Below are 21,422 nucleotides of genomic sequence, written 5' to 3' on the forward strand. Positions count from 1 at the left end.
GGCTTGTACTTGACCTCTTTAGGGAGAGACATCTATTTTGGGTTTCAGTAAAAACACAGTATTTGGCCATTCATTAAAGCACTCGATCTTGCAGAAGTCCTGTGAGGCAGAAGGCACAGTGTGACAGGGAGGACTGTACTGAACAGAGGAAACTGCAGATGAACCCGGGCTCTCACGCAGCTTCTTGCTGCCACCGCTGGCAGCAGAGCCTTCCCTGCGTCAGCCCGTGATCCCAGCGCTGGTTCCTCACCCGAGCACACTAAGACGACAACAAATGCTCCTCTTTTGATGCAGAGTGGGTGGCACTGGGAGCTGTGAGATCCCAGACTCTGAGATTCTGTGACACCAGGCTGTGGCTATGCTGTGTCACGCTGACTGCGGTGCCGTCTCCCAGTGCTTCCCTCTGGGTTTTCCCACATATTTTTAATCAGTCTTGGAGCAGTTGTCTGCCTGTATTATATACCACTACAGCTCTGACCAGGAGTGCAGGAAACAGAAAACAGAAGTCAGAGCTGTTGTCGATTTTCACAGTCGGAGAGAGGAAATACTTGACTGTGTGATTAACCACCACCACAAAAAAAAAAAAAAGGCACCAGTCTGACACTTTTTAAAGAAGAAACAAAACTACCTTGACTTGGGTGATTAGTCAGTCTTACTAGAAGCATTCCTTTGGGTGTGCTTACTCAGAACACCACCACGCACTCCTCCTGTAGGCAGTACGCCCATAGAGCAGTTACAGGTAGTGCAGCAATGAAACTTTGAGCCATTTCTGAAGACATGGGAGGTTTCCAAATGGCTGCGCTAATTCAAGGTTCCTGCGAGACTTCCACTTCCCTCCCGAGCCAGAAAACCAGCTCTGAACTGGTGACTCAACCTTCTTCCAAGGCACCCTACAGCAGCGCCCCCCGGTCTCCGCTGCCTGGCGGCACCCACAGAATCACAGAATATTTGGGATTGGAAGGGACCTCAAAAGATCATCCAGTCCAATCCCCCTGCCGGAGCAGGAACACCCAGATGAGGTTACACAGGAATGTGTCCAAGTGGGTTTTGAATGTCTCCAGAGTAGGAGACTCCACAACCCCCCTGGGCAGCCTGTTCCAGTGCTCTGTCACCCTCACTGAGAAGAAGTTTCTTCTCAAATTTAAGTGGAACCTCTTGTGTTCCAGCTTGAACCCCTTACCCCTTGTCCTATCATTGTTTGTCACCAAGAGCCTGGCTCCATCCTCATGGCACTCACCCTTTATATATTTATAAACATTAACAAGGTTGCCCCCCAGTCTCCTCTTCTCCAAGCTAAAGAGACGCAGCTCCCTCAGCCTTTCCTCATACGGGAGACGCTCCACTCTGTTCATCATCTTTGTTGCCCTGCACTGGACTCTCTCCAGCAGTTCCCTGTCCTTCTGGAACTGAGTGGTCCAGAACTGGACACAATATTCCAGATGCGGTCTCACCAGGGCGGAGTAGAGTGGGAGAAGAACCTCTTTCGACACACCACCCGGGGGGTCAGGGGCTCCCCCAGCCCGGCCCGGTTGCGCCCCGCGGCGCCGCTTGTCCCCGGCACACACACACAGACCTGCCCCGCACACCTGCCCCCCGGCGGGGCTCGTTCACCGCCCGTCCCCGGGCCGAGGGAGCGGCCAGAGCCGAAGGACAGAGACCCGCCGCCGCCACGAAAGGCGAAGGGCTCGGGAGCCGCCGCCTTACCTGGCCAGGGTGCTCTTCCCGGAGCCCGGCAGCCCCCGCAGCAGCACCAGTCTCCCGCCGAAGCGGCCCCGCGGGGGCTGCAGGCTGAGCGCCCCCAGGGCGCGGAGCAGCTGCTCATCCATCCCCGCGGCCCAGGGGCCGGGTCGGGGCGGCCCCGGCGGGGAGCGGGTGGTGGCAGCGGCCGGGCCCGGCCCGGAGCGGCGGGGCGGGAGGGGGGACCCGGGGCGGCCGCTCCGGAGCCCGGTCCCGGCTCCGGGAGAGCGGCGGGAGCTGGGGATCCGGCCCTCAGCGACCCTAGGGCTCGTTCTGCGCTTGGACGGGCGAGCGGGCGGAACCTCCCGTCCCTCAGCGGAGGGTGGGTTTGGATCTGAAGTTTCCGAGACTCTTCCCCTGTGAAAACGAAAGTTGCCTTAAAGAGAAATAGACAGGAACGAGAGGACATTCGCGACTCATACAGCAGAACGATCCAGTTATGGCACTAGCTTTGAACTAGGAACGTTAGCCCAAGGTATCATCTTTAGTTGTTTAAAATAAAGATTAATCTCCAAATTGTCAAAGATGGGATAACAGAAGCCAGTGCTCAAAACGTTCAGTCCTAGATACTGCCTGTGTGCACCGAGAACTACAAGGGCTTCCCAGAACAGGATTTATCAAATATCTTCAAAAAAGTGGAGCTATCTACAGTACCCCTAGTCAGTCCCTTCTCCCTTCCCACCCCACGCCCCCCCCCCCCCCCCCCCGAAAAAAAAGCACAACCCAGAACAAACCCCACCCCAAAACCAAACCACAGAACAAAACACAACACACACACACACCACAAAGCAACAAGACACAAGGTTTGCAAGCAGATGTAGCTAAGTAACTGTACTGCATAAATGACCCTGTGCATCACCCTCACTACATCAACTGTGTTTTTTTTCAAACATGAGAAACTATAAGAAGTTTAACACCATTTATTTCCCTGCAGAAAACCTGACCTGCTTCAACTCGATCACCACACAAAACAAAGAAAGAAATGATAGTTTCCAACTAAACCAAAAGCAGCTGGTGTGGTGCCACACTCTCCCTCTCAGAGCCATTAACAGCATCAACCCCAGCTTGGTCAGAAGCCAGGTGTGCATGGACACACTGCCACTGAACCACCCTGGCTAAGATGTAGGTTTAAGAGTTTGCAAATGGTGCTGAAGAGAAAGCTTAGCTCCCTGGCATGTGGCACAGCAATGCTGCTGAATCAAAGGGGGAAAAAAAGTGGCAGGAAAGATCTATAAACCCTGAAATTCAAAGATAACAGGGGAGTTTGAAGTGAACTGAAACTGGCAACACCCTACTAAAAAATGAAACACCTTTTGTCCATATAGGAGTGCTCTGAGATTTTGAAAACTGTTTTTATTTTAAGTATTCTGGAAGGTCAGTATTCAGTAAGAGAAATATAGGCATTCAGATTTCTCAGTAAATGAAAGTAGGAATAAAATATTAACCCTTGAGTGGCATTTTCTTGAAATCAATCTAAATATTTCTGTTGCCACTGGTACCTCAGGTAAGTCCAAAGCTGCAGTTATGGCCAGCGTGAATTACCTCCCTCCTCCACATTTCATTTTGCATAACATTCTGCTGGCAGAAGGGCAGCACATTTCCAACCACGAGAAGGGGGAAAACACACACATACTTGAACCAAACACACGCATACTTGAGAAATACATGAAAAAAAAGTGCAGCCAGTAAATTCTGCAAATGTTACAACAGTAATTTAGAAATACATACATCTTAAAGTGCTTACACATATATGCAGGGTTTGTTTAAGTGGAGAGTAGGGATACAACAGCAATTTAGGCCATGGTGGAGCTTCTGCATGAGTGCAGTCAGGTACTGGCTCTTCAGGTGATGCACAACAAAAAGGTGAAGGGAAACGTGAGAAAGAGCAGATGAATGAAAAAATGGGTAAATACTCCAGATCTGGAAGCTGTGGAAGAGGGAGGTACCACTTCTGACAAGTACACGCAACCTAAGCGTCCTTCCTTTTCCTCATTGATCTTTCCTCACCCTTTTCACCATAAGTGAGGTGATAGCTGTCTTTTCTGTCACTCCCTCTCACCACAAAGAAATTTCCATCCTTATGTGTGACAATTTATCTCATGATTGACAAAGGTTGCTCTTTCTGATAATTTTTTTCCTCAATTATTAAGTTAATTACGTATCTTTTGATTTGTCCTTTCACTTCCCTCCATCATCTATTGCCTGTCTCACCTTTGTTACTTGCTACTTCAGCAAGCACTCTTGATTTTTCTCATGAATAGTGATCCTTCATGATCCTTCTGCCCCCAATGGCCCCTTCTCTTTCTGGTCCATCACACCCCACCCCTCACTTTCTGCTTTCCTCCTCCTGTGGGTGAACCCACCTGCAGATGAAGTACCAGCTACTTGGGCATCGTGAACTGGCTCTGCCAGCAGCGCTCCTTTCCCAGGCATCACAGCCACCGCTTTAAAGACGGACGCACAGAACACGTCACATTTTATGGACCAGAGCAACACATCAGAGCAGTTTTGTGCTTCTGCAGAAACATGACACAGGGCTGGTGGAGAAACCTTGCCCTGTTTACAAGGCTCCACAGAAAAAGAACATAGATTAATCAAATCACACCTTGGGAAAAACAAACCAACCAACCAACAACACTCACCCAAATGAAATTGTGTTTTTAACATGAAATGAAATTCATCACCTATGTAATTTAGCTCACTCTGCATATGTAAATATTTCTCACTTTTCTCATACCTCTGTGGGCCTTATATAGACATTTACATGAGCAAAATTTTAGATTATTACTGTCAAGATTTTATTGATTTCTGCTGCTTATCTCCCTCAGGAAATCAACACTCCACTCACGTTACTGGGATAATTTCCTCAGTAATGGAGTTACTTCTAGTAAGGTCACTGTTCTTAGTTGAGGAACAAACATCACCCTTAATTTTGAAGGAAAACCCTAATTAAAGAAAAAGAAACAACTGCTCTTATCTCAAATTTCACCTCATATCATAATAATTTTTAAGTAAAAAATGGAAAAAGGAGCACCACTGACAGAAAGATCAAATACTGATTGCCAATGTTAGATTTAGGTCTTATCAGTCTACCACAAACCATACGCATCTTTCCTCCAGTATGTTTGAAATGGGTCTGTAGTAGAATAACATTTTCTCCTTATTTCTATAGTCCCAAATGAGTCTAGTTGAAGGGAAGCATTAAGTGCAGTCTCAGGAGAAGACAAGGTAAGTTGTGCACCTCTGAACAGGAGCAACTGATCAAGGCTTTTTCCACTTGATATTGTGAAGAGACTGGGATGTATGACAAGTGACAGGATGAAAGAGCAGGTGGGAGGAGGGTAAGACACCTCATTAACAAAGATCCAGTCCCCTTTTCCCTGCAGGACTTTCCCCTTTTCCCTGCAGTTCACCTGGCAACATCTGGGATCCTGATACAAGTGTATTAAATACCAGAGCCTGAAGCTCACACCTCATACCATAGGAACCTCCTCTCTGCTACTGGTCTCTGCTCTCAGTCTCTTTGTATGACACTCAAGGATGTACTGAGAAGGTATAAACCCCAAATGATTGCAGAAAGTGACCTTTAGCTGCACACAAAGTTATCTCCATTTTGCATTTTATTACATGGATAGAGAGGTTGACAGTGGGGGGCTGTGGGAGGAGGATGGCCAAAGATTCACACCAAAAATCTACAGTGGTTACTTTCTTCCAGGTTATTCCTTACATTTAAAATCGTTGGTGGCCAACTGAAGTCCTTCCATGGTGGAATCGAAGTGAGACGTTTCTGTAATAAAATAGAAGAGATTCTGCTGAAATATCACAACAACATAGATTCTAGAAAGACTTCAACAGTTGCAAATTTGACCCTCAGACTGAGAAGAGTTCACTTGTCTTATATTTTTAAAAGTCCCTTTCTTGTACTCAGCTGTTAGTTATTTCTTAAAAAAAAAAATAAAGAATGGAGAGGAAGCAGGTGATGGAAAGCAAAAGAAAAGTAAAAAAATGCAAGAAGAATGTCAAAAGAAGAGAAGAAAACTTGGATGTCAAAACCACAGACAGTAAGGACCTAGCAATCTCAAGGCTGAAGAATACAGAGAACAGTAACATGGTGGATGTTTTTTCCCCTCTACACATCATAAACACTGTATAATGAATAACCATTCAGTGAACAGTACTATTAGCATAGCTACAACTTGTTTTATTACCTTGCTTATTTTCTCCCTGTTACGTTAACTCAGGACCTCACAGGCCTCCAAGTTAAGGAGGTTAATGTGAAGCACCAGCACAACCTGATGGTTACTCTTCTTTTCTGAGAGCTCTAGAAAGACTCTTCTGGGCAACTCTTACTGTCCCTGGTAATTATGCTCTCTGCCTAAGTAAATCTTAGGCCAGGTTTTGCTGGTAAGCACTGTAAAAAGCAGGTGAGGTTTACTGGTCATAATTCTGTACACTTTCCCTTGCTTCAATTTGTTTAAAATTAGTGGCTAAATGTCAAAGGACAGAGAAAATACGTTTTTATTATCATTGTATCAAAGTACAACCAGAAGAAGTTTGGCCAGGGGATGATATTTTCTGTGGCGATACTAGAAGACTGCTTTAGTTCGCTTGGTATCTTTTAGATTATTTTTTTCCTGCTAGCCAAAAGACAGTCATGCCTCTCCCAGCTACCCATTCCCGCTCCTTTGCCTGTATCCTGCTGGTTGCATGGCTCTAGGACAATTTGTTTCAGCTCAATGGTCCAGACTGAAAACTTTTTGGATGCCTTTATGCACAGGATGATAGGGCTGAACTGCTTCACTCTCTGGCTATGGAAGCACCGCATCCAGCAAAGCGAAGCAATGGGAGTAGCGCAGGCAGGGAAAGGAGGAGAGAGAACACATGTCACCAAGAGATTTGTCCCATCAAAACCTCAACCCCACAGGGCTGTCACGGAGGAAGTGTTCCTGCAGGGATTTACTGCAAATTGACCATTATGCTTCAAAACCCAAACATGCCAGCTATTATTTTGCAGTAGTCCTGCAGGTAAATGCTTAAACTGACATCAGTCTTGTCACTTATTCTACATTTGTAGAACCTGGCACTTGGAAGTCCTGGTCTAAGGGAACTACTAGGTCCTAAAATAATGATGTTTGCACTGTTCTCAGCATTCTTAAATTCAAGATCTCTTGCTTAATCTCCAGAACAAATACTGATGCGCTGCCAATGCTGCAATAAGGAGCTCTCACAACAACTTGAGATTAACCTCGTGTTTTCACAGAGGAACACCACGACTTGAACTCTCCCATTTAAACAAAAACACCCTTTCAGAAAGTGAATACAGAAGCACAATCACCTGGCTGACAGACTAAGTTGCACTTGGCCAGTAATACTTAGTTTAGTCTCAAATCTAAAGGGACTGAAATGATTGTATTAGCTTTGCATTTATTTTCTGTGATTTAAAAAGCTTTTTGTAGGAATGCCTCAGTGCTTTATTTTTTTTTTTTCCCTCCCCTGACATTTGATGAAATCAAATCCATTTTAGCATTTACAGTTGTTCACTTGTTCACAGTTTTACAGCCACGCTGGGGCCTCATTCTTGGCAAGTCTGCTTTAATCAGCAACCAGAGGAGAGTGATTTTGTGGCGAGGAAAGACCACCTTAGCCCTCAAAACCAAAGGCACCATCAACCAGAAAAGCTCACCTGCCTTTTACAGTGTTACACATCCAGACTTCAGAGGACTGCTAGAACACCCATGGGGGTTTAGCCTGGGGTCTGTGCTACCCAGTCTCTTGTGCCTGACAGTGAGCAGGAGTCAACTAAAAACTCTGAGAAATGCTTTTTGCTTTTCACATACTTTCAAAAAAAATAACACCCTAATGTTTGTATAAGCTAAAAAGCAGTCTTTCACCTGCCGGTATGGTTGCACGATATGCAGTCCCTGGTATGAGAGCTGATGCCACCCAAGAAGGAAGCCCTGCACGTCCCCCACATCAGGTCCACAGCAGCGCAGCCCTGTCAGCCCCCCGGCCCCAGCTTTGGCACTGAGTTGGACCTTACACAAGCTTTTGCCAGCTCAGCAGAAAACTATCCATTTGTTTCTTGTGGGCTTAGTGTGTTAAATTATAGCCTCCGTGTCAGCCAGCGAGTGCCGGAGCTGATAAACTGGGGTGGGTCTGGGAGGAAGGGCATCTCCTGCCATCCGCAGCACGGAGCCAGCACACCCGCTCAGCCCCAGGCTGCAAACCCCGGCTCCAGAGCAGCCGAAAACCACCCCGCCTCTGCTTCCTCATCCCCTCCCTCCAGCAGCCTTTGGGACTTTCCCTGACTCATTTCAGATGTTCAACTAACAAAAAGACAAAATAAAAACACCCACAAAAAAACCTGACTAAGTTCCCTCTTTCCAACACAAAGCCCTAACCATTGAGCATGACCAAGTCCTTCTGCGCAGAGTGTGCAATGCCTTCTTTTTTTTGTTTAAAACCAAACACTGAGTGGGACTCTTCTTTCACAGTAAAGTATGCATTGCTTTAATTTTATATACCCTAGAACTAACATAAGACAGCATAGTAGAGTATTAGATTGCACGGTCATGCAACAAACTGGGATTTAATGATGTTTAATTTCAGACCAGCAGTTGGCGGCTGCTCACAACCACACAGCGCTGCAAATGGCTTCTGCTGCGCTCACCGCAGGCAGGAAAGGAAGGCTGAAATGATTTTGGGAGCAGCATGGCAGACAAAGGCCATAAATCTAAAAGCAAAAAGTTTGTTGGATTCAGCAACCAGGTAAAGGTATTGACAATAAGGCAGAACACTCTGCTAGCACGTGTCTTTCCTTTCTTGAAGTACACAAAGAAAAAGAAGCCCATCAAATTTCCAGGTTAATCACAGTTTTCTTTGGGAAAGAGAACAGAGCTCTCCAAATTTGTTTCTTTAGCATAAAAGCATTTAATCATTAAAACTGGACATTTCTGGGCAGTAGCTTAGGTTACAGATCCATACTGAGATGGCCAGTCACTATCGCAAGAAATATTTTCATTATTTATTTGCATACACAATCAACATTTGCAATATTGTAAGTAACTTCCAAAAATTTGTGGCTGACACAAGGTGAAAATATGTTTTTATTTGCATACCAAATATTTTAGTATTTGATTATGTAAGAGAACAATGCCTCTACCAGATGTTCTTGATTTTATCAATAACCTGTGCTGACAGCACCTTGTGAGACTGGTGCTGTCTGTACTAAGCAGTTCAGAGAGATTCCCCTCACCTTCCTACATCAGCAGTTGGTACAGTCTAACCAGTAAATGACCTGCAATGTCATTTTTATTGTCAATGATCTAAAAATGCATATAATCAAATCAACCCCCATTCAAGAGGTTACAGTTCCATCCCAAACTATTCAACTACTTCATTTCTGTCATTAACCTCCACTGTGAAAATTAGGAGATCTTCTATTAATAAAATGTCAGCTTCTGCTTTTATAAACCTCCTAATGCAGCACATCTGCCTTTTTGACTCCTCCTCCAGTCACCGACTCGTGTTCAGGCACGTGCCCTGTGTCAGGCACAGGACACAGGGTGACAAAGACCCCTCGCCAGACCGCACATGGATGACATTCCAGCAATACTGTGGGGTCTGGATGGGAACAATTTAAGCCTCATGATCTTGATTTTTTTTTTTTTGTTTTCTGGCTCAATTTTCCCATGGTGCAAGTTATTATTTTTCCATGTACCTCAGTTTCCTTATTTTAAAACTACAGATTAATGCATTTTCCACTTCGGAAACAAAACCTGATGGAAAAATGATATGGAGGTTAAGACAGTGTTTTCCAGCTGGATTCAAAAGTCCTTCCTTCTTATCATAACATACCTAAAATCTCTCATAAACAAACTTAAAACACCTTGCAAGGTTACCAAAGGGCTCAAAAATTCACAAGGCAAGCCTGAACATGACAGCATACTTTCTGATACTCAATAGCACACTTTGTCATACTGAAGACAAAGGGTCCAGAGAAGAGCAACACGACTGGTGAAGGGACTTGAACATAAGACCTATGGGGAGAGGCTGAGGGAGCTGGGGTTGTTTAGTCTGGAGAAGAGGAGGCTTAGAGGTGACCTCATCACTCTCTAGAACTACCTGAAGGGAAGTTATAGCCAGGTGGGGATTGGTCTCTTCTCCCAGGCAGTTAGCAATAGGACAAGGGGGCATGGGCTTAAACTCTGCCAGGGGAAATTTAGGCTGGATATTAGAAAGAAATTCTTTACAGAGAGAGTGGTCAGGCATTGGAATGGCCTGCCCAGGGAGGTGGTGGACTCGCCGTCCCTGGAGGTTTTTAAACTGAGATTGGACATGGCACTTAGTGCCATGATCTAGTAAAGAGACTGGAGTTGGACCAAGGGTTGGACTCGATGATCTCTGAGGTCTTTTCCAACCCAGTTGATTCTGTGATTCTGTGTGAACTAAAACATTCATGAAAAATTAACACTTGAAGATATGGAGTCCTGTTGCAACCTCCTGCTGCTGAGAAGCAGAACTGCCACATGTTTTCATAACTTAGTGAAATACTATTTTATTGTTCAGACAGTGCTCTTCATAATCAGACCCTTAACACAGCATTGCTGGCCATGCTGAAGAGACGAGGAAAATAGCACTGAGATAACATGTCTTTATGTAGACCACCTCAATAATTAAACTGGGAATAAAGTCCAGCTCTTGGGTACTCTAGATAACTGCTTTCACTTCTGCAGCAGGTTTTAGGGGTATTTGGGGGAAAAAATAATATGGCTTAAATAACAAAATGCTGCCCTCTCTTTTCCCAACACAGGATTAAGAAAGCCCAACAACTCTCATCCCTAAACTAAAGGAAAAAAAAAGTTGGGTGATACTAAATGCACCCTAAAAATTATAACAACGTTCTTTAGGTGTTTGGTCAAATACCATACAAAAATAAAACACATTCACAAGCGTGACTGATTACCTTTTCCTTCATGCAGAATTTAAGGTGGTCAATCACGACTGATGAAACGCAGCATCCAGGCAGCCAGTGCTGGTGTAGGTCATGATGTTCTCCTCTACCACCCCTTGAAACAGCTCCATTTCTGAAAGTGTTCCAGAGGACTCTTGGTTCTCTTGGACATTTTTATTTAGATCTCCAAGACTAGTAATATCATCTAAAAAATAATAATAAAAAAACCCCAAACTGCAGCCAAAATCACCTGAAATGATCTATTTATGTTAGATAGTGTCATTTGTATTAGCTCAGAATGAAGTACCTCTGGAACAAACTTTCATCAAAAACTATTCGTTTTGCCTTCTAAACTGCCTACAAAATAAACTATATTTTTCAGTTTGTCTCTGAAAAGGAAAGAGCGTGCGTACGTGTTTATATAATACATGTTCCTACTCTTCATGCTTCCTCTTAGCTTTCCTAGAGTGCCCTTTTCTCTTTTTTAGAAAGGAGAAACTCCTCTCCTGTTTCAGACATCAAATCCTATCAGATTCCAGGGAGCTACTGTTGTGTATTTTTCATCTCATATTATGCAGCTTGTGAAATTATACTACACTAATACAGAAACCATGGAAAAAGACAACCAGCAACCTTATCCCATAACCTACACAGGGCAGGAATTAATGCATGAAGAAGCCCAGAGCTTCCCATGGACCCTGATACCCCTTGCTGCTCCAGAGCCTGGTCTATCATTACACTGGCAAACTATAGGGACCAGTACGTTTAATTAAGCTAAAGATGCTCAGCTTTTCAGAGAAATAAAGTCTAAAGAAAGACTTTTTCATTAAAAACATCCTTCTGGTCTGGAATCAGGTAAACTTCAGCAAAGTAGTAGATTAATTTCATATGGGAAACTTTGCAAGGCAAAGAATTTCAGCATTTGCATCAGGAAATATTAAAGTGATGATTCACAGCAACCGTAGCTCTGCCATACTACGTGCACAATCAACAAAGGTACAAATTAATTTATCGCATCCTAACGCTTTTGCACGAAGAGGAACATTATCACTCATTTGTGCTGAAAACCTTCAATGCACTTTAGCATTAACAAGTTTATCTTGTGAACAATTATTTTATGCAGTTTTTGTATCACAGAATACACTTACCAGCCACGGTGTTTCCATTCTGTGATCCATTTGTTTTTTGTTTCTCCTAAAATAGATAAGAATAGTCTGGATTTAAAAAACAGATATATATATATATATATGTGTGTGTGACAAGAGGTTTTCATATTTTGGGAAAGAACATAGGTCCATTCTCCATTTTATAGTTACTATTTCATTATTTACAGGGTTTTCCTCCATATCAAAAAGCAACAGTAGGAAGTAGCAAAAAAGTAATTTGCAATTTGTAAGGTAACACTTTCTAACTAGAAAACAAGAGTTAAGTTGTCATCAGTCATTCTGAATAACTTCTCTGCTACAACTCTTCGTAGAAGTATCTGTAAAGAACTACTGTTAGCCGAATCACAGAATGTCAGGGATTGGAAAGGACCTCAAAAGATCATCTAGTCCAATCCCCCTGCCGGAGCAGGAACACCCAGATGAGGTTACACAGGAAGGTGTCCAGGTGGGTTTTGAATGTCTCCAGAGAAGGAGACTCCACAACCCCCTGGGCAGCCTGTTCCAGTGTCTGTCACCCTCACTGAGAAGAAGTTTCTTCTCAAATTTAAGTGGAACCTCTTGTGTTTCAGTTTAAACCTATTATCCCTTATCTTATCATTGGTTGTCACCGAGAAGAGCCTGGCTCCATCCTCGTGACACTCACCCTTCACATATTTATAAACATTAATGAGGTCACCCCTCAGTCTACTCCTCTCCAAGCTAAAGAGACCCAGCTCCCTCAGCCTTTCCTCATAAGGGAGGTGCTCCACTCCCTTCATCATCTTCATGGCTCTGTGCTGGACTCTTTCAAACAGTTCCCTGTCCTTCTTGAACTGAGGGGCCCAGAACTGGACACAATATTCCAGGTGTGGTCTCACCAGGGTGGAGTAGAGGGGAAGGAGAACCTCTCTCGACCTACTAACCACCCCCCTTCTAATACACCCCAGGATGCCATTGGCCTTTCTGGCCACAAGGGCACAGTGCTGGCTCATGACCATCCTGTTGTCCACCAGGACCCCCAGGTCCCTTTCCCCTATGCTGCTCTCTAATTGGTCATTCCCCAACTTATACTGGAACCTGGGGTTGTTCCTGCCCAGATGCAAGACTCTACACTTTCCCTTGTTATATTTCATTAAATTTCCTCCCACAAATTTGCTCAGATTATGAGAGGAAACCATAAGAAAGAAAACAAATAAATTATTGTGGGTTGTACTTAACAAACACAGGCCAGGTCAGGACACGAGTATCAAGGAGAAGGTTGGGATTTTTCCTCCTTCAGCTACTTTGTATCCATTTCTGATCTTTCAAAACCTGAATCTTACCATGGCCTGGAGCTCGTTATGGAAATTTTCAGAAGACTACATTAAACATCCATCTCCTCATTGTGGCTATATTAAACAAACAAATGAAAAAAAAAGCAAATTTATGAGCAAAGGTTGTAATCTTGCTTATGGACTGAAGGATTCCTCTTTACACCTGGAACACTGAAAAGCCTTCCATGATCCCCTAAAATTCATACCTCCACAGAGGTCTTCCACAGTAAATAGATCATCTTTGAAACCTTCCAGTCAAGAGGAACTATATAATCATCTGGCAACAAGGATTCTGTAGAAGAAAATATTTTTTGCAGTTGAGTGTTCAAGTCTCTCCCATAGCCAAAGTATAGCACTGAATTACAATTTTTGCACACATTATATATAGAGAGAAAATTTTTTAAAAAGTCAGCAGATGTTTAAACGAGCCAGCAGCCAAGTCAGGAATTAGGTTTTCTGCAGTCTAAGGCCAGTGCTCAGGGAGGAAAGGAGAGTGACAGAGATATGGTTTTGGTTTCTCTTCTCAGGCAAAGGCTTTCCCATCACACTTTCATTTCCTCCCCAGGCTCACCCAGAACTAGGCACAAACAAGAAAAACAGAAAGCTTCCACGGCCATAAATTAAACAAAATGCAACTTATGTAACAAACTTTAATTTAAAAATGTTTAATTATAGGAATTTGTGCAATGCCCCTAAAGAAATGACTTTCTAAAATGTTGTAACTCGAATACTGTTTGAGAAACTGAAGAGATTCTTTGTAGAAAAGTCTAAAAATATATTCTATGCTTATATGAGAATCACACAAGCAATTCAGTCAACTAAATCTTTCACTTATAAAAAACCAAAGACATTTATTTACCAAAAATTTCTCCTGAAATATTTTCAATAAAAGTTGACTGCAATTGCCAGTGCTATAAAATAATATAGCTCATATCTGTACATGGATAAATAGCCTGTCGATACATAACAGGCCACAAAAAAGCACAAGAACTTTTGAAAGGAAAATTAGAGTTGTATTGGAATGCGGCCAGATTTCTGCAGACAGCATGCACAACTCTGACAGAAAAAACCTCACCAACCAGCAGTTACAAGCTGGCAGGGCTTCCAAGCTTTTCTCTCTCAAAGGTTATTTCCAAAGGAAACTCATCTAAACACCAGAGAATTTCACCTGCTGCTCACTCAGAGAAGAATGACATTTGGTTCACTAACCTACTGCGTTTCTGAATGCCTGCTTTTGTTTCACTCCCAGCAGATCCCTGTTGTCAGGTCATAGCCAACTCCATGCCCTCTCAGATGTTGAAATTTAAGATCACATGCATGAAGACTTACCAAGTTTGGAGAAGAGGAATGTTTTCTATGCAATAGTTGAGGACACAAACAGCATTTCCCTGTCCTGCTTTAGCCCTGTATGACAAACCCTGGGGTGTGTTGTGCCACATTTAGCTGAAGCAGCACGGCAGGTCCTTAGGGGATCACACCAAACACACCAACCGGTACCAACCCGGTGGTGCTGCCAGTGCTTTGCCACCCCTGTGCTGCCAGGCAGCATCGCCTTCAACTTTTGCAATAAAAACAAAGAAACCCAAGGTCAGTTCAGGCAGATAAACAGACATAAGGTACTCCTCAGCTGTCATTTCAACTTCAAATTCTACTGAAACAAGCAGGTGTAAAGGTCTACACACTGAAAAAGTGCTTTTTAACCGTATTTGTTAGTTAAAGTGACTAAATTCGGACCAAAGCAGCAGCACAACTTTATGCACAGGGAACGTGGCTCTTTCAGCAGGTACATACACAGCACCATGCCCCAGGGTGAACTCTCAACAAATGTCTGCTGTTGCTGCTGGCTACAGCTCTGTACCATTGCATTAGCTTGCAGTAAATTCGGAAATCATGGTTGCCACATACAACTCCTTTGAGGACTGATCATCACAATTCTAACAGCTAACTTATAATAATTAAACTGAAAGTACAAAAATACGACAATTTGAGCCATGGATGGCAAGTACAGAACTGTGACACTTGTTAATCACACATGGTTAAAAAAGAAGGCGTGCACTGACAGAAAAATGTATCTCGTAATTTGATTTTCAAATTAAATGAGATTCTGGGAAAGTTTTTCAACAGTATCTAAGCCACATAAGGGTCTACGAAAAAAATCAGTAAATAAATAAAGAGGAACGGTACTATATTACCCAGGTGGAATATAAAACTAAATATGCAACCTTTATGTAAGAGCACACATTTTGTACAATGTTTTAATTTAGTTTTGTCATCTATACCGTAAATTCTCACACAGTAGGATTTGAATTTAAAGTTAGTAAGTCATTGTTACTTAAGAGACTACAAAATATAAGGCCAAACCACATTGCACCTTCGACAGAGACTGAAGAATATTTTATGCAAAATATAATTATTTTTTTTTTAAATCACCTAAGTAGTAGTGATTCCTTTTAATAGGATTAATATTTGTTATTAATGGTATGTGCAATAAGCCTGAGTATTTAATCATAGGAATTTGGGGTTGGTTTTTTTTTCTAGGCATTTTGGTGGCTTTTTGTTTGGTGTGTGGGTTTGTTTGTTTGTTTGGGTTGTTTTAACATATGAGTAGTAAGAAGAGTATTACCCAGTGGAAGACCTGGAGAACCAAAGAGCTGAACAAGTTGAAAAGCAAATCCTAATGATAAGGGAAGTCCCAGAAAACTACATTTTACATTCACATCTTGATTATCTTCAAGTCGTGAGGCCTCTGCTGCCCCAGGGTCATCTGCTTCATGCACATCCTCACTGCAGCTTGCCAATATATTAGAATCTTCTGGATATTCAGAAACAGCTTTAACGGAAGACAAAATATCTGGTTGCCTATTTGTAACCTCTGAAGAAACTTGTTCACTCTCACCCTCTTTTTTATCAATGACCTTTTGTTGCTTAAGAGTTCTAGCTTGCTCCTTCTTCATCCTGGAAACTACACAAAACCTGCAGGAATATTTTGGCATTGGAGATGATTGTCCCAATTGAATGTAAGAAATATCATATAACAAAGCATCTGTATCCGGAATGGGTAAAGAATGTGTTGCCTTGGTGCCACTCAAAGCTGCAGAATCTTCCTGCAATGCACAGTTCTGCTCATGTTCCTCTGCACAATCCTCGCTTAGAAAGTTCTTTGGCTTCACTTCTGAAACTCTTTTTGAGGGCACATCGTCTTTTCTTGGGACTTCCTTCCCTCCCTCTGTACTACCAGCAATCTGTCTTGGTAGATCGAACTTTGGTGCCAAGTTGACAATTCTTCTGCATCTTTTCCTCTTTGATGTAATTGGTGCACTATTATTTCTGGGAACATTTCCGTCACTCGAACACTGTGTGAAGGTGGCCCCAGCTTCCACAAGGGAATCTAAGTGCACTCCACCAGCTGGAGATGCCCCTAGACCATTGCTTATTACATTACCAGCCTCCTCAGTTACTGTTACCTGGTGGTTTTCCTTTACCAATCCTTCATTTGACCGACGGCAGTTTAGCTGTGTTGAAGTGTTCATTTGATTCTGTTTAGGTTTCCTCATTTTGGGGGGTCTTTGTTCACCTACAAATTTATCCTCAGGCCAAGAAGAGAGAGAAACTTGTGTATCAAAGCCCAGCCACAATTCCTCAGTAGGTAACTTAATTGAAAAAAAAGCCCAGGCAGTAGAGCTATTCTCTTCCACTTTTAATGCACCTTTATCCTCTATGCTATTATCAGGCACATTATCATGTGCGTTTGAATTGTAACACTCAGAGATTTCTTTTTTTCCACCATTAAAACCGATCAGCTTATCTTCTATGTCAGGTTCACAGATAAATTGATATGATCCAAGTCTGTTTTCCATGCGTAACAGTGGTGTGTTGTAATCTTCGGAGATGCTTTCTGTTTCCTGGTTGGAATTTTCATTCTTGCTTATTTTTAGGAAACTGTTTTTGCAAAGGTTTTCTTTGTGCCTTTGATTTGTTTCCTCATCATTGAAGGCACTTCTGGTTAGGTTTTCAGTAGAAAAAGGTTTTATATCTATGGGAAGCAAACCAGCACTTTCTACAGGCAATTCATTTTTCATTGCGTTGTTCAACACAGTTGAGACCTCAGACGCAGTGACAGGAAACCTTTCTCTTGACACTGCTGCAGCTTCTTTTAGGCTTTCATTGTCACCATAAGGCTGCTCTTCACAAACTGTCACTGGATCCTCTGAACCTTCACTGAATGTATACAATGATTTGCTGTTTTCTTCTTCTGAATCATCCTCTTTGCTTTCTGATGTGTCCTGGTCATCTGGAATTGGATGATGAGCTGCTCCGCCTAACCTTTTCTTCGCAACATCTGCATGATTGCCTTTCTTTTTTTTGTTTCTTTTTCGCTTTTTCCTCTGCTTTGCTTTTGCCAACAGGTGCCCAGGATTCTTCTTTAAATTTGCCTCCCTATATGAAAATTAAAAAATTAAATGTAAATAAATTATTTCAGTAATAATGGATTTGCAGTGTTCATTTTGAAGAATAGGTAGCTTATGTTAACATGATGATCAAACACAGACCTTCTGCTTTTTTAAATACATAACATCTCAGATGAAACCTTCTACTGATTAAACGAATGGACACCTTACAATTCAGAACAATCTTGAACATTTAAAACTAAGTTAAATAAGCATAGCTGCCGTCTCATTAACTTAGCTTTACAAAAAGTATCACAGATCATCACAAGACCAAGCAACATGTTTCTGGATGTCTTTCTAAATGCTGTTTGAATAATAGATACCAAAAAGCTACTGCTATTCTGAAATTTAATTAAATAACATGCTGAGCAGAAAAGTACTAAGTGGAGGTCGTAGTAAGAAAATTTCATCCATTAAATGGACAATACTTAGATAAACTGGACTCAAATTCAAGACATACTAATGAAAAATCTGAATAATGTAAAGGTACAGTGACTATAGGATCTCTGATATTTACTGCTCAATATATCATGTGTGGATGCACACATACTTGGAAAAAATACTTCATATTTTATTAGTGAAAAAATAACACACTAAAGAAAAACTAACACAGTTGTAGGCAGTTATTTATAATTAATTTTGTAGCTCTTTTGAGAGCATCTGATTTTTTTTTTTTTTGTCTGCATTTCTCATTGAATTTAACAGGTAACACCCCTAACGGTGCCTTCTCTGAAATCTTGATGTGAGCCCCTCCACCAGATATCCCTGAAATAGATATGGGTAAGAAAAGCCTAGTAGAGAAATCTCACTTCTCCCTGTGCAACTCTTCAGAGAGAGACGAGGTTTTCAAAGCTAAGTTTAACTGATAAATCTTCATATTAAAGATCTGCTTCTTTTCTCTAATTCTTCACTTTTCTGTAACACTTTGTTCAGGATGGCACTTCACACAACATACTAAAGCCAACAAAGTGGTAGCTAGAAGAATTGTAAGGTAAAGTTAGTAATATTCTGGGCATTCATATGTAACATAAGCTGTTTTAAATGCTGCATTCTGAACTTCTTTTAGAGAGAAATAAAAATAAAAAAGAGTGACTGTGCATGTGGAAGGAAAGCCAGAGTCACTGGTAAGCAACCTGGGACCTAAAGGTCACCTATGGAAACATATCCTTACCCTTTATTCATCCTTAAGTTTATTCTTTGTTAGTCTCATGTAAATTCTTCCTAACTTGAACTCTACAAAGCCAACCCTCCTAATCGAGTGTGAAGCACCCCAGCAGCCTTCTCGGCCTCAATATAGTCACAAAGTCACTTGACTGGAACAGGATTCTAAAGACTTGGTGCCTTGATACGGCTGCAACAAGTACTACGGATCTTCCTGTTGGAAAGCACAGAAATGTTATTGCCCTTTAATGGCACCTAGGTGAGACATCCTACTAAGAAATGGGATTTCCTTCAAATGTTGCCATGTAAATCCACATGGTGCTTTCCTTACAGTAATTAAAACTTCCCCATTTCCTAATCAGTGTACTTTCAGTACATCATCCTGTGGTTTAAGTGCAGATGTCTATACTGCAGATGCTTGAAGTTAGCCAAGACAAATTCCACCCCGAATCCTCCTCACAATACTTTCCCTACTCAGTAACACACCTCCTTTCTGCCCCCCAAAGAGACAAGGGATTCCAGACAAAGTTTTAGGATTTAATAGATCTTATTTATCTATTGAAATATATAAAAATGAAGCATCTGCAAAGGTAATTGGAGAGATTACTTTCTTACATATAACTCAGATTTGCAGAAATCATGTATTAATCACAGATTATGTCTTAAAATCCTGACAGCAACTTTCTTCTTTATTGATGAAAATTCATTACTTAAAAGAGGTTTTGGAAGAGGAAATTCTCTGAAGTTTTCAGAAGCGTAAAACCCCTTCCCAGTGAAACAGAAAATCATGCCCCATTTTTAATTGTTTTAAATGGTGCAGGGAATAAAACATCAGACCTGTGCACCAATTCCAAGAAGAATTTAGTATTGTATTGTATAACCTTGCAGAAATGAGAACAAATAAAAAGTCTCAGAGGCCAGCACATTTATTTTCTCTCCCCACCATTAATTCTAAATCAGGAAGGAAAACCACACTGGACAGGATCCACTTTAGAATGCAAAGACAGCAGAAATAATCCACCAAATAATAGGAGAACAAAAACCTGGATGATCCAGAGAAACTAACAGCCATTATTGCATTGAAATTGTTGCACGTCAAAGTAATAATGAATGCAAATGTTGGTCCAGGTTGATCATTTAGCACACCTGGATGTGACCTTCTATACTGACATTCAACAGTTGTTGTATTTATTATGAACTATGTCATTTATATGCTTTGGAAGCAGAAGTTTTATAGCAGCTCACCAAAATTAGTCTTCCAAAGGTCTGGATTTCCTAAAGGAAGGACTAAAGCAAAAAGCAAAGTGATAGACTACTAGGTGCAGAATAATAAATGTTATTCTTCTTCACTTTTCCAGACAATTGCTTTTTTGCCAACTGATTCCAAGAAAACACTACCCCAAAGAAACACTAATGCACCATGACAGCATAGCTAAACATCTCCTGCTCGGGTTATACCCAGTATCATGTTCAGGTTTTTGCATTTAATGAGGCAAATTGTCTACTATTTTTCTTCAGTTTTATCTTAGTTCCTCCACTTTTAGTCCAGCTACATGCATATTGAGGAGTTTTCCTTATTGTAAAACCATATGGCACACAACCACTAAAATCCAAGAACCAGCATGGAGACAGGCTTCTCCTCTGTACAGGGGCATTTGCTAGTGGATTGTTTTTAAACACATGTAACACATGCAAAAGGGAGAAGACAAAGGTGCCAATTCAATTGATATTTAAATTTTACTATATATTATTCATTTTAGAAACTGGTTAGTAATAAACAGACCTAGAAAAAAAAAATAATAACATTTTTGTTGAAATAGCAATTCACTTTCTGTAACAACATTTTGAAATTTCTCAGGCTACTGTTTAGGCACTATTAAAAGCTTTTTGCCATAACCCTGTTATGTTTGACTTCCAGGTTGTAACCTACCACTCAAAATAGCACTGTCCAGCTTGATGGAGTCAGTGTGCAGGTGATGCTCTTTACTGGAGAAACAAATGCACTTTCGTGATTGCTGAGACAGAACATGCATAGTGAATAATCTAAAGAAGCTAGTCACATCTTGCTGAAAAATGGCAAAACCAGAAAATAGTTATTTGCATTGATACAAACTTCAGGTCTAGGATACATCTGTTTGCTTGATATAAAAAAAAAGCCTGCAGTCATTGCTGTAATAAAAGATAAAGGAACTGATACATTTAAAAAGCAATTCTGTACGACATTTAGCAATGAGGTACATACTCTTTCAGAAATGTATGCTATCATTAATGTCTAAAGTCTTTGCAGTGGGTTTTCAACATCAAAATTATAGCAGAGCTGTTTACACAAAATGGTGTTTACTGGGATATAGTTCGCCTTCTTTACCTGCTAAATCCAAGTGCATTGTTGAATTCCTTGTGATCTAACTTTACTTCAGCAACAAACAGAAATTGAAATTATAATTTAGAATAACAAAAAAAGCCACGGTTCTGGCCTTTTTGTCACATATCTTGCCTTTAATATTGAAATGGAGAGGAAAAAAAAGGCAAACAAGGTAGTGACGGATGCTACCAGACAGAGAAATGCCAACATGTTTTACTTGGTTTCTCTGCAACACGAAGTACAGCTCAGTGTTAAAATGCAGGTTAAAAGGAGGAAAAAATAAACCAAACAAAAACAGAAAGA

The 21,422-nt window shown here is 41.6% G+C and overlaps 1 protein-coding gene across 6 annotated transcripts in view; it reads right to left on the reverse strand.

The window, feature by feature from the left end:
• Positions 1-21,422, reverse strand: part of LOC102091118 (NEDD4 binding protein 2 like 2) — a 66,115-nt gene that overhangs the window by 12,240 nt on the left and 32,453 nt on the right. For 3 of the 6 annotated variants that reach the window (XR_010470103.1, XM_065051472.1, XM_065051483.1), the window contains exons 7-11: positions 15,772-17,585; positions 13,355-13,440; positions 11,839-11,884; positions 5,465-5,524; positions 1,705-2,094 (exon numbers count right to left, since the gene is read on the reverse strand). Coding sequence is in view for 4 of the 6 variants with exons in the window: in XM_065051472.1 (XP_064907544.1) it covers positions 1,705-2,094; positions 5,465-5,524; positions 11,839-11,884; positions 13,355-13,440; positions 15,772-17,585 (2,396 nt within the window). In the remaining 2 variants the exon portion in view is untranslated. Of the gene's footprint in view, positions 1-1,704; positions 2,095-5,339; positions 5,525-10,702; positions 10,896-11,838; positions 11,885-13,354; positions 13,441-15,771; positions 17,586-21,422 lie in introns of those variants that run through there. The other 3 variants (XR_010470105.1, XM_065051493.1, XM_065051509.1) reach the window with 3 other exon arrangements.

Source organism: Columba livia, chromosome 1 (genome assembly GCF_036013475.1).
Source record: "Columba livia isolate bColLiv1 breed racing homer chromosome 1, bColLiv1.pat.W.v2, whole genome shotgun sequence".
Classification (NCBI taxonomy): Eukaryota; Metazoa; Chordata; class Aves; order Columbiformes; family Columbidae; genus Columba; species Columba livia.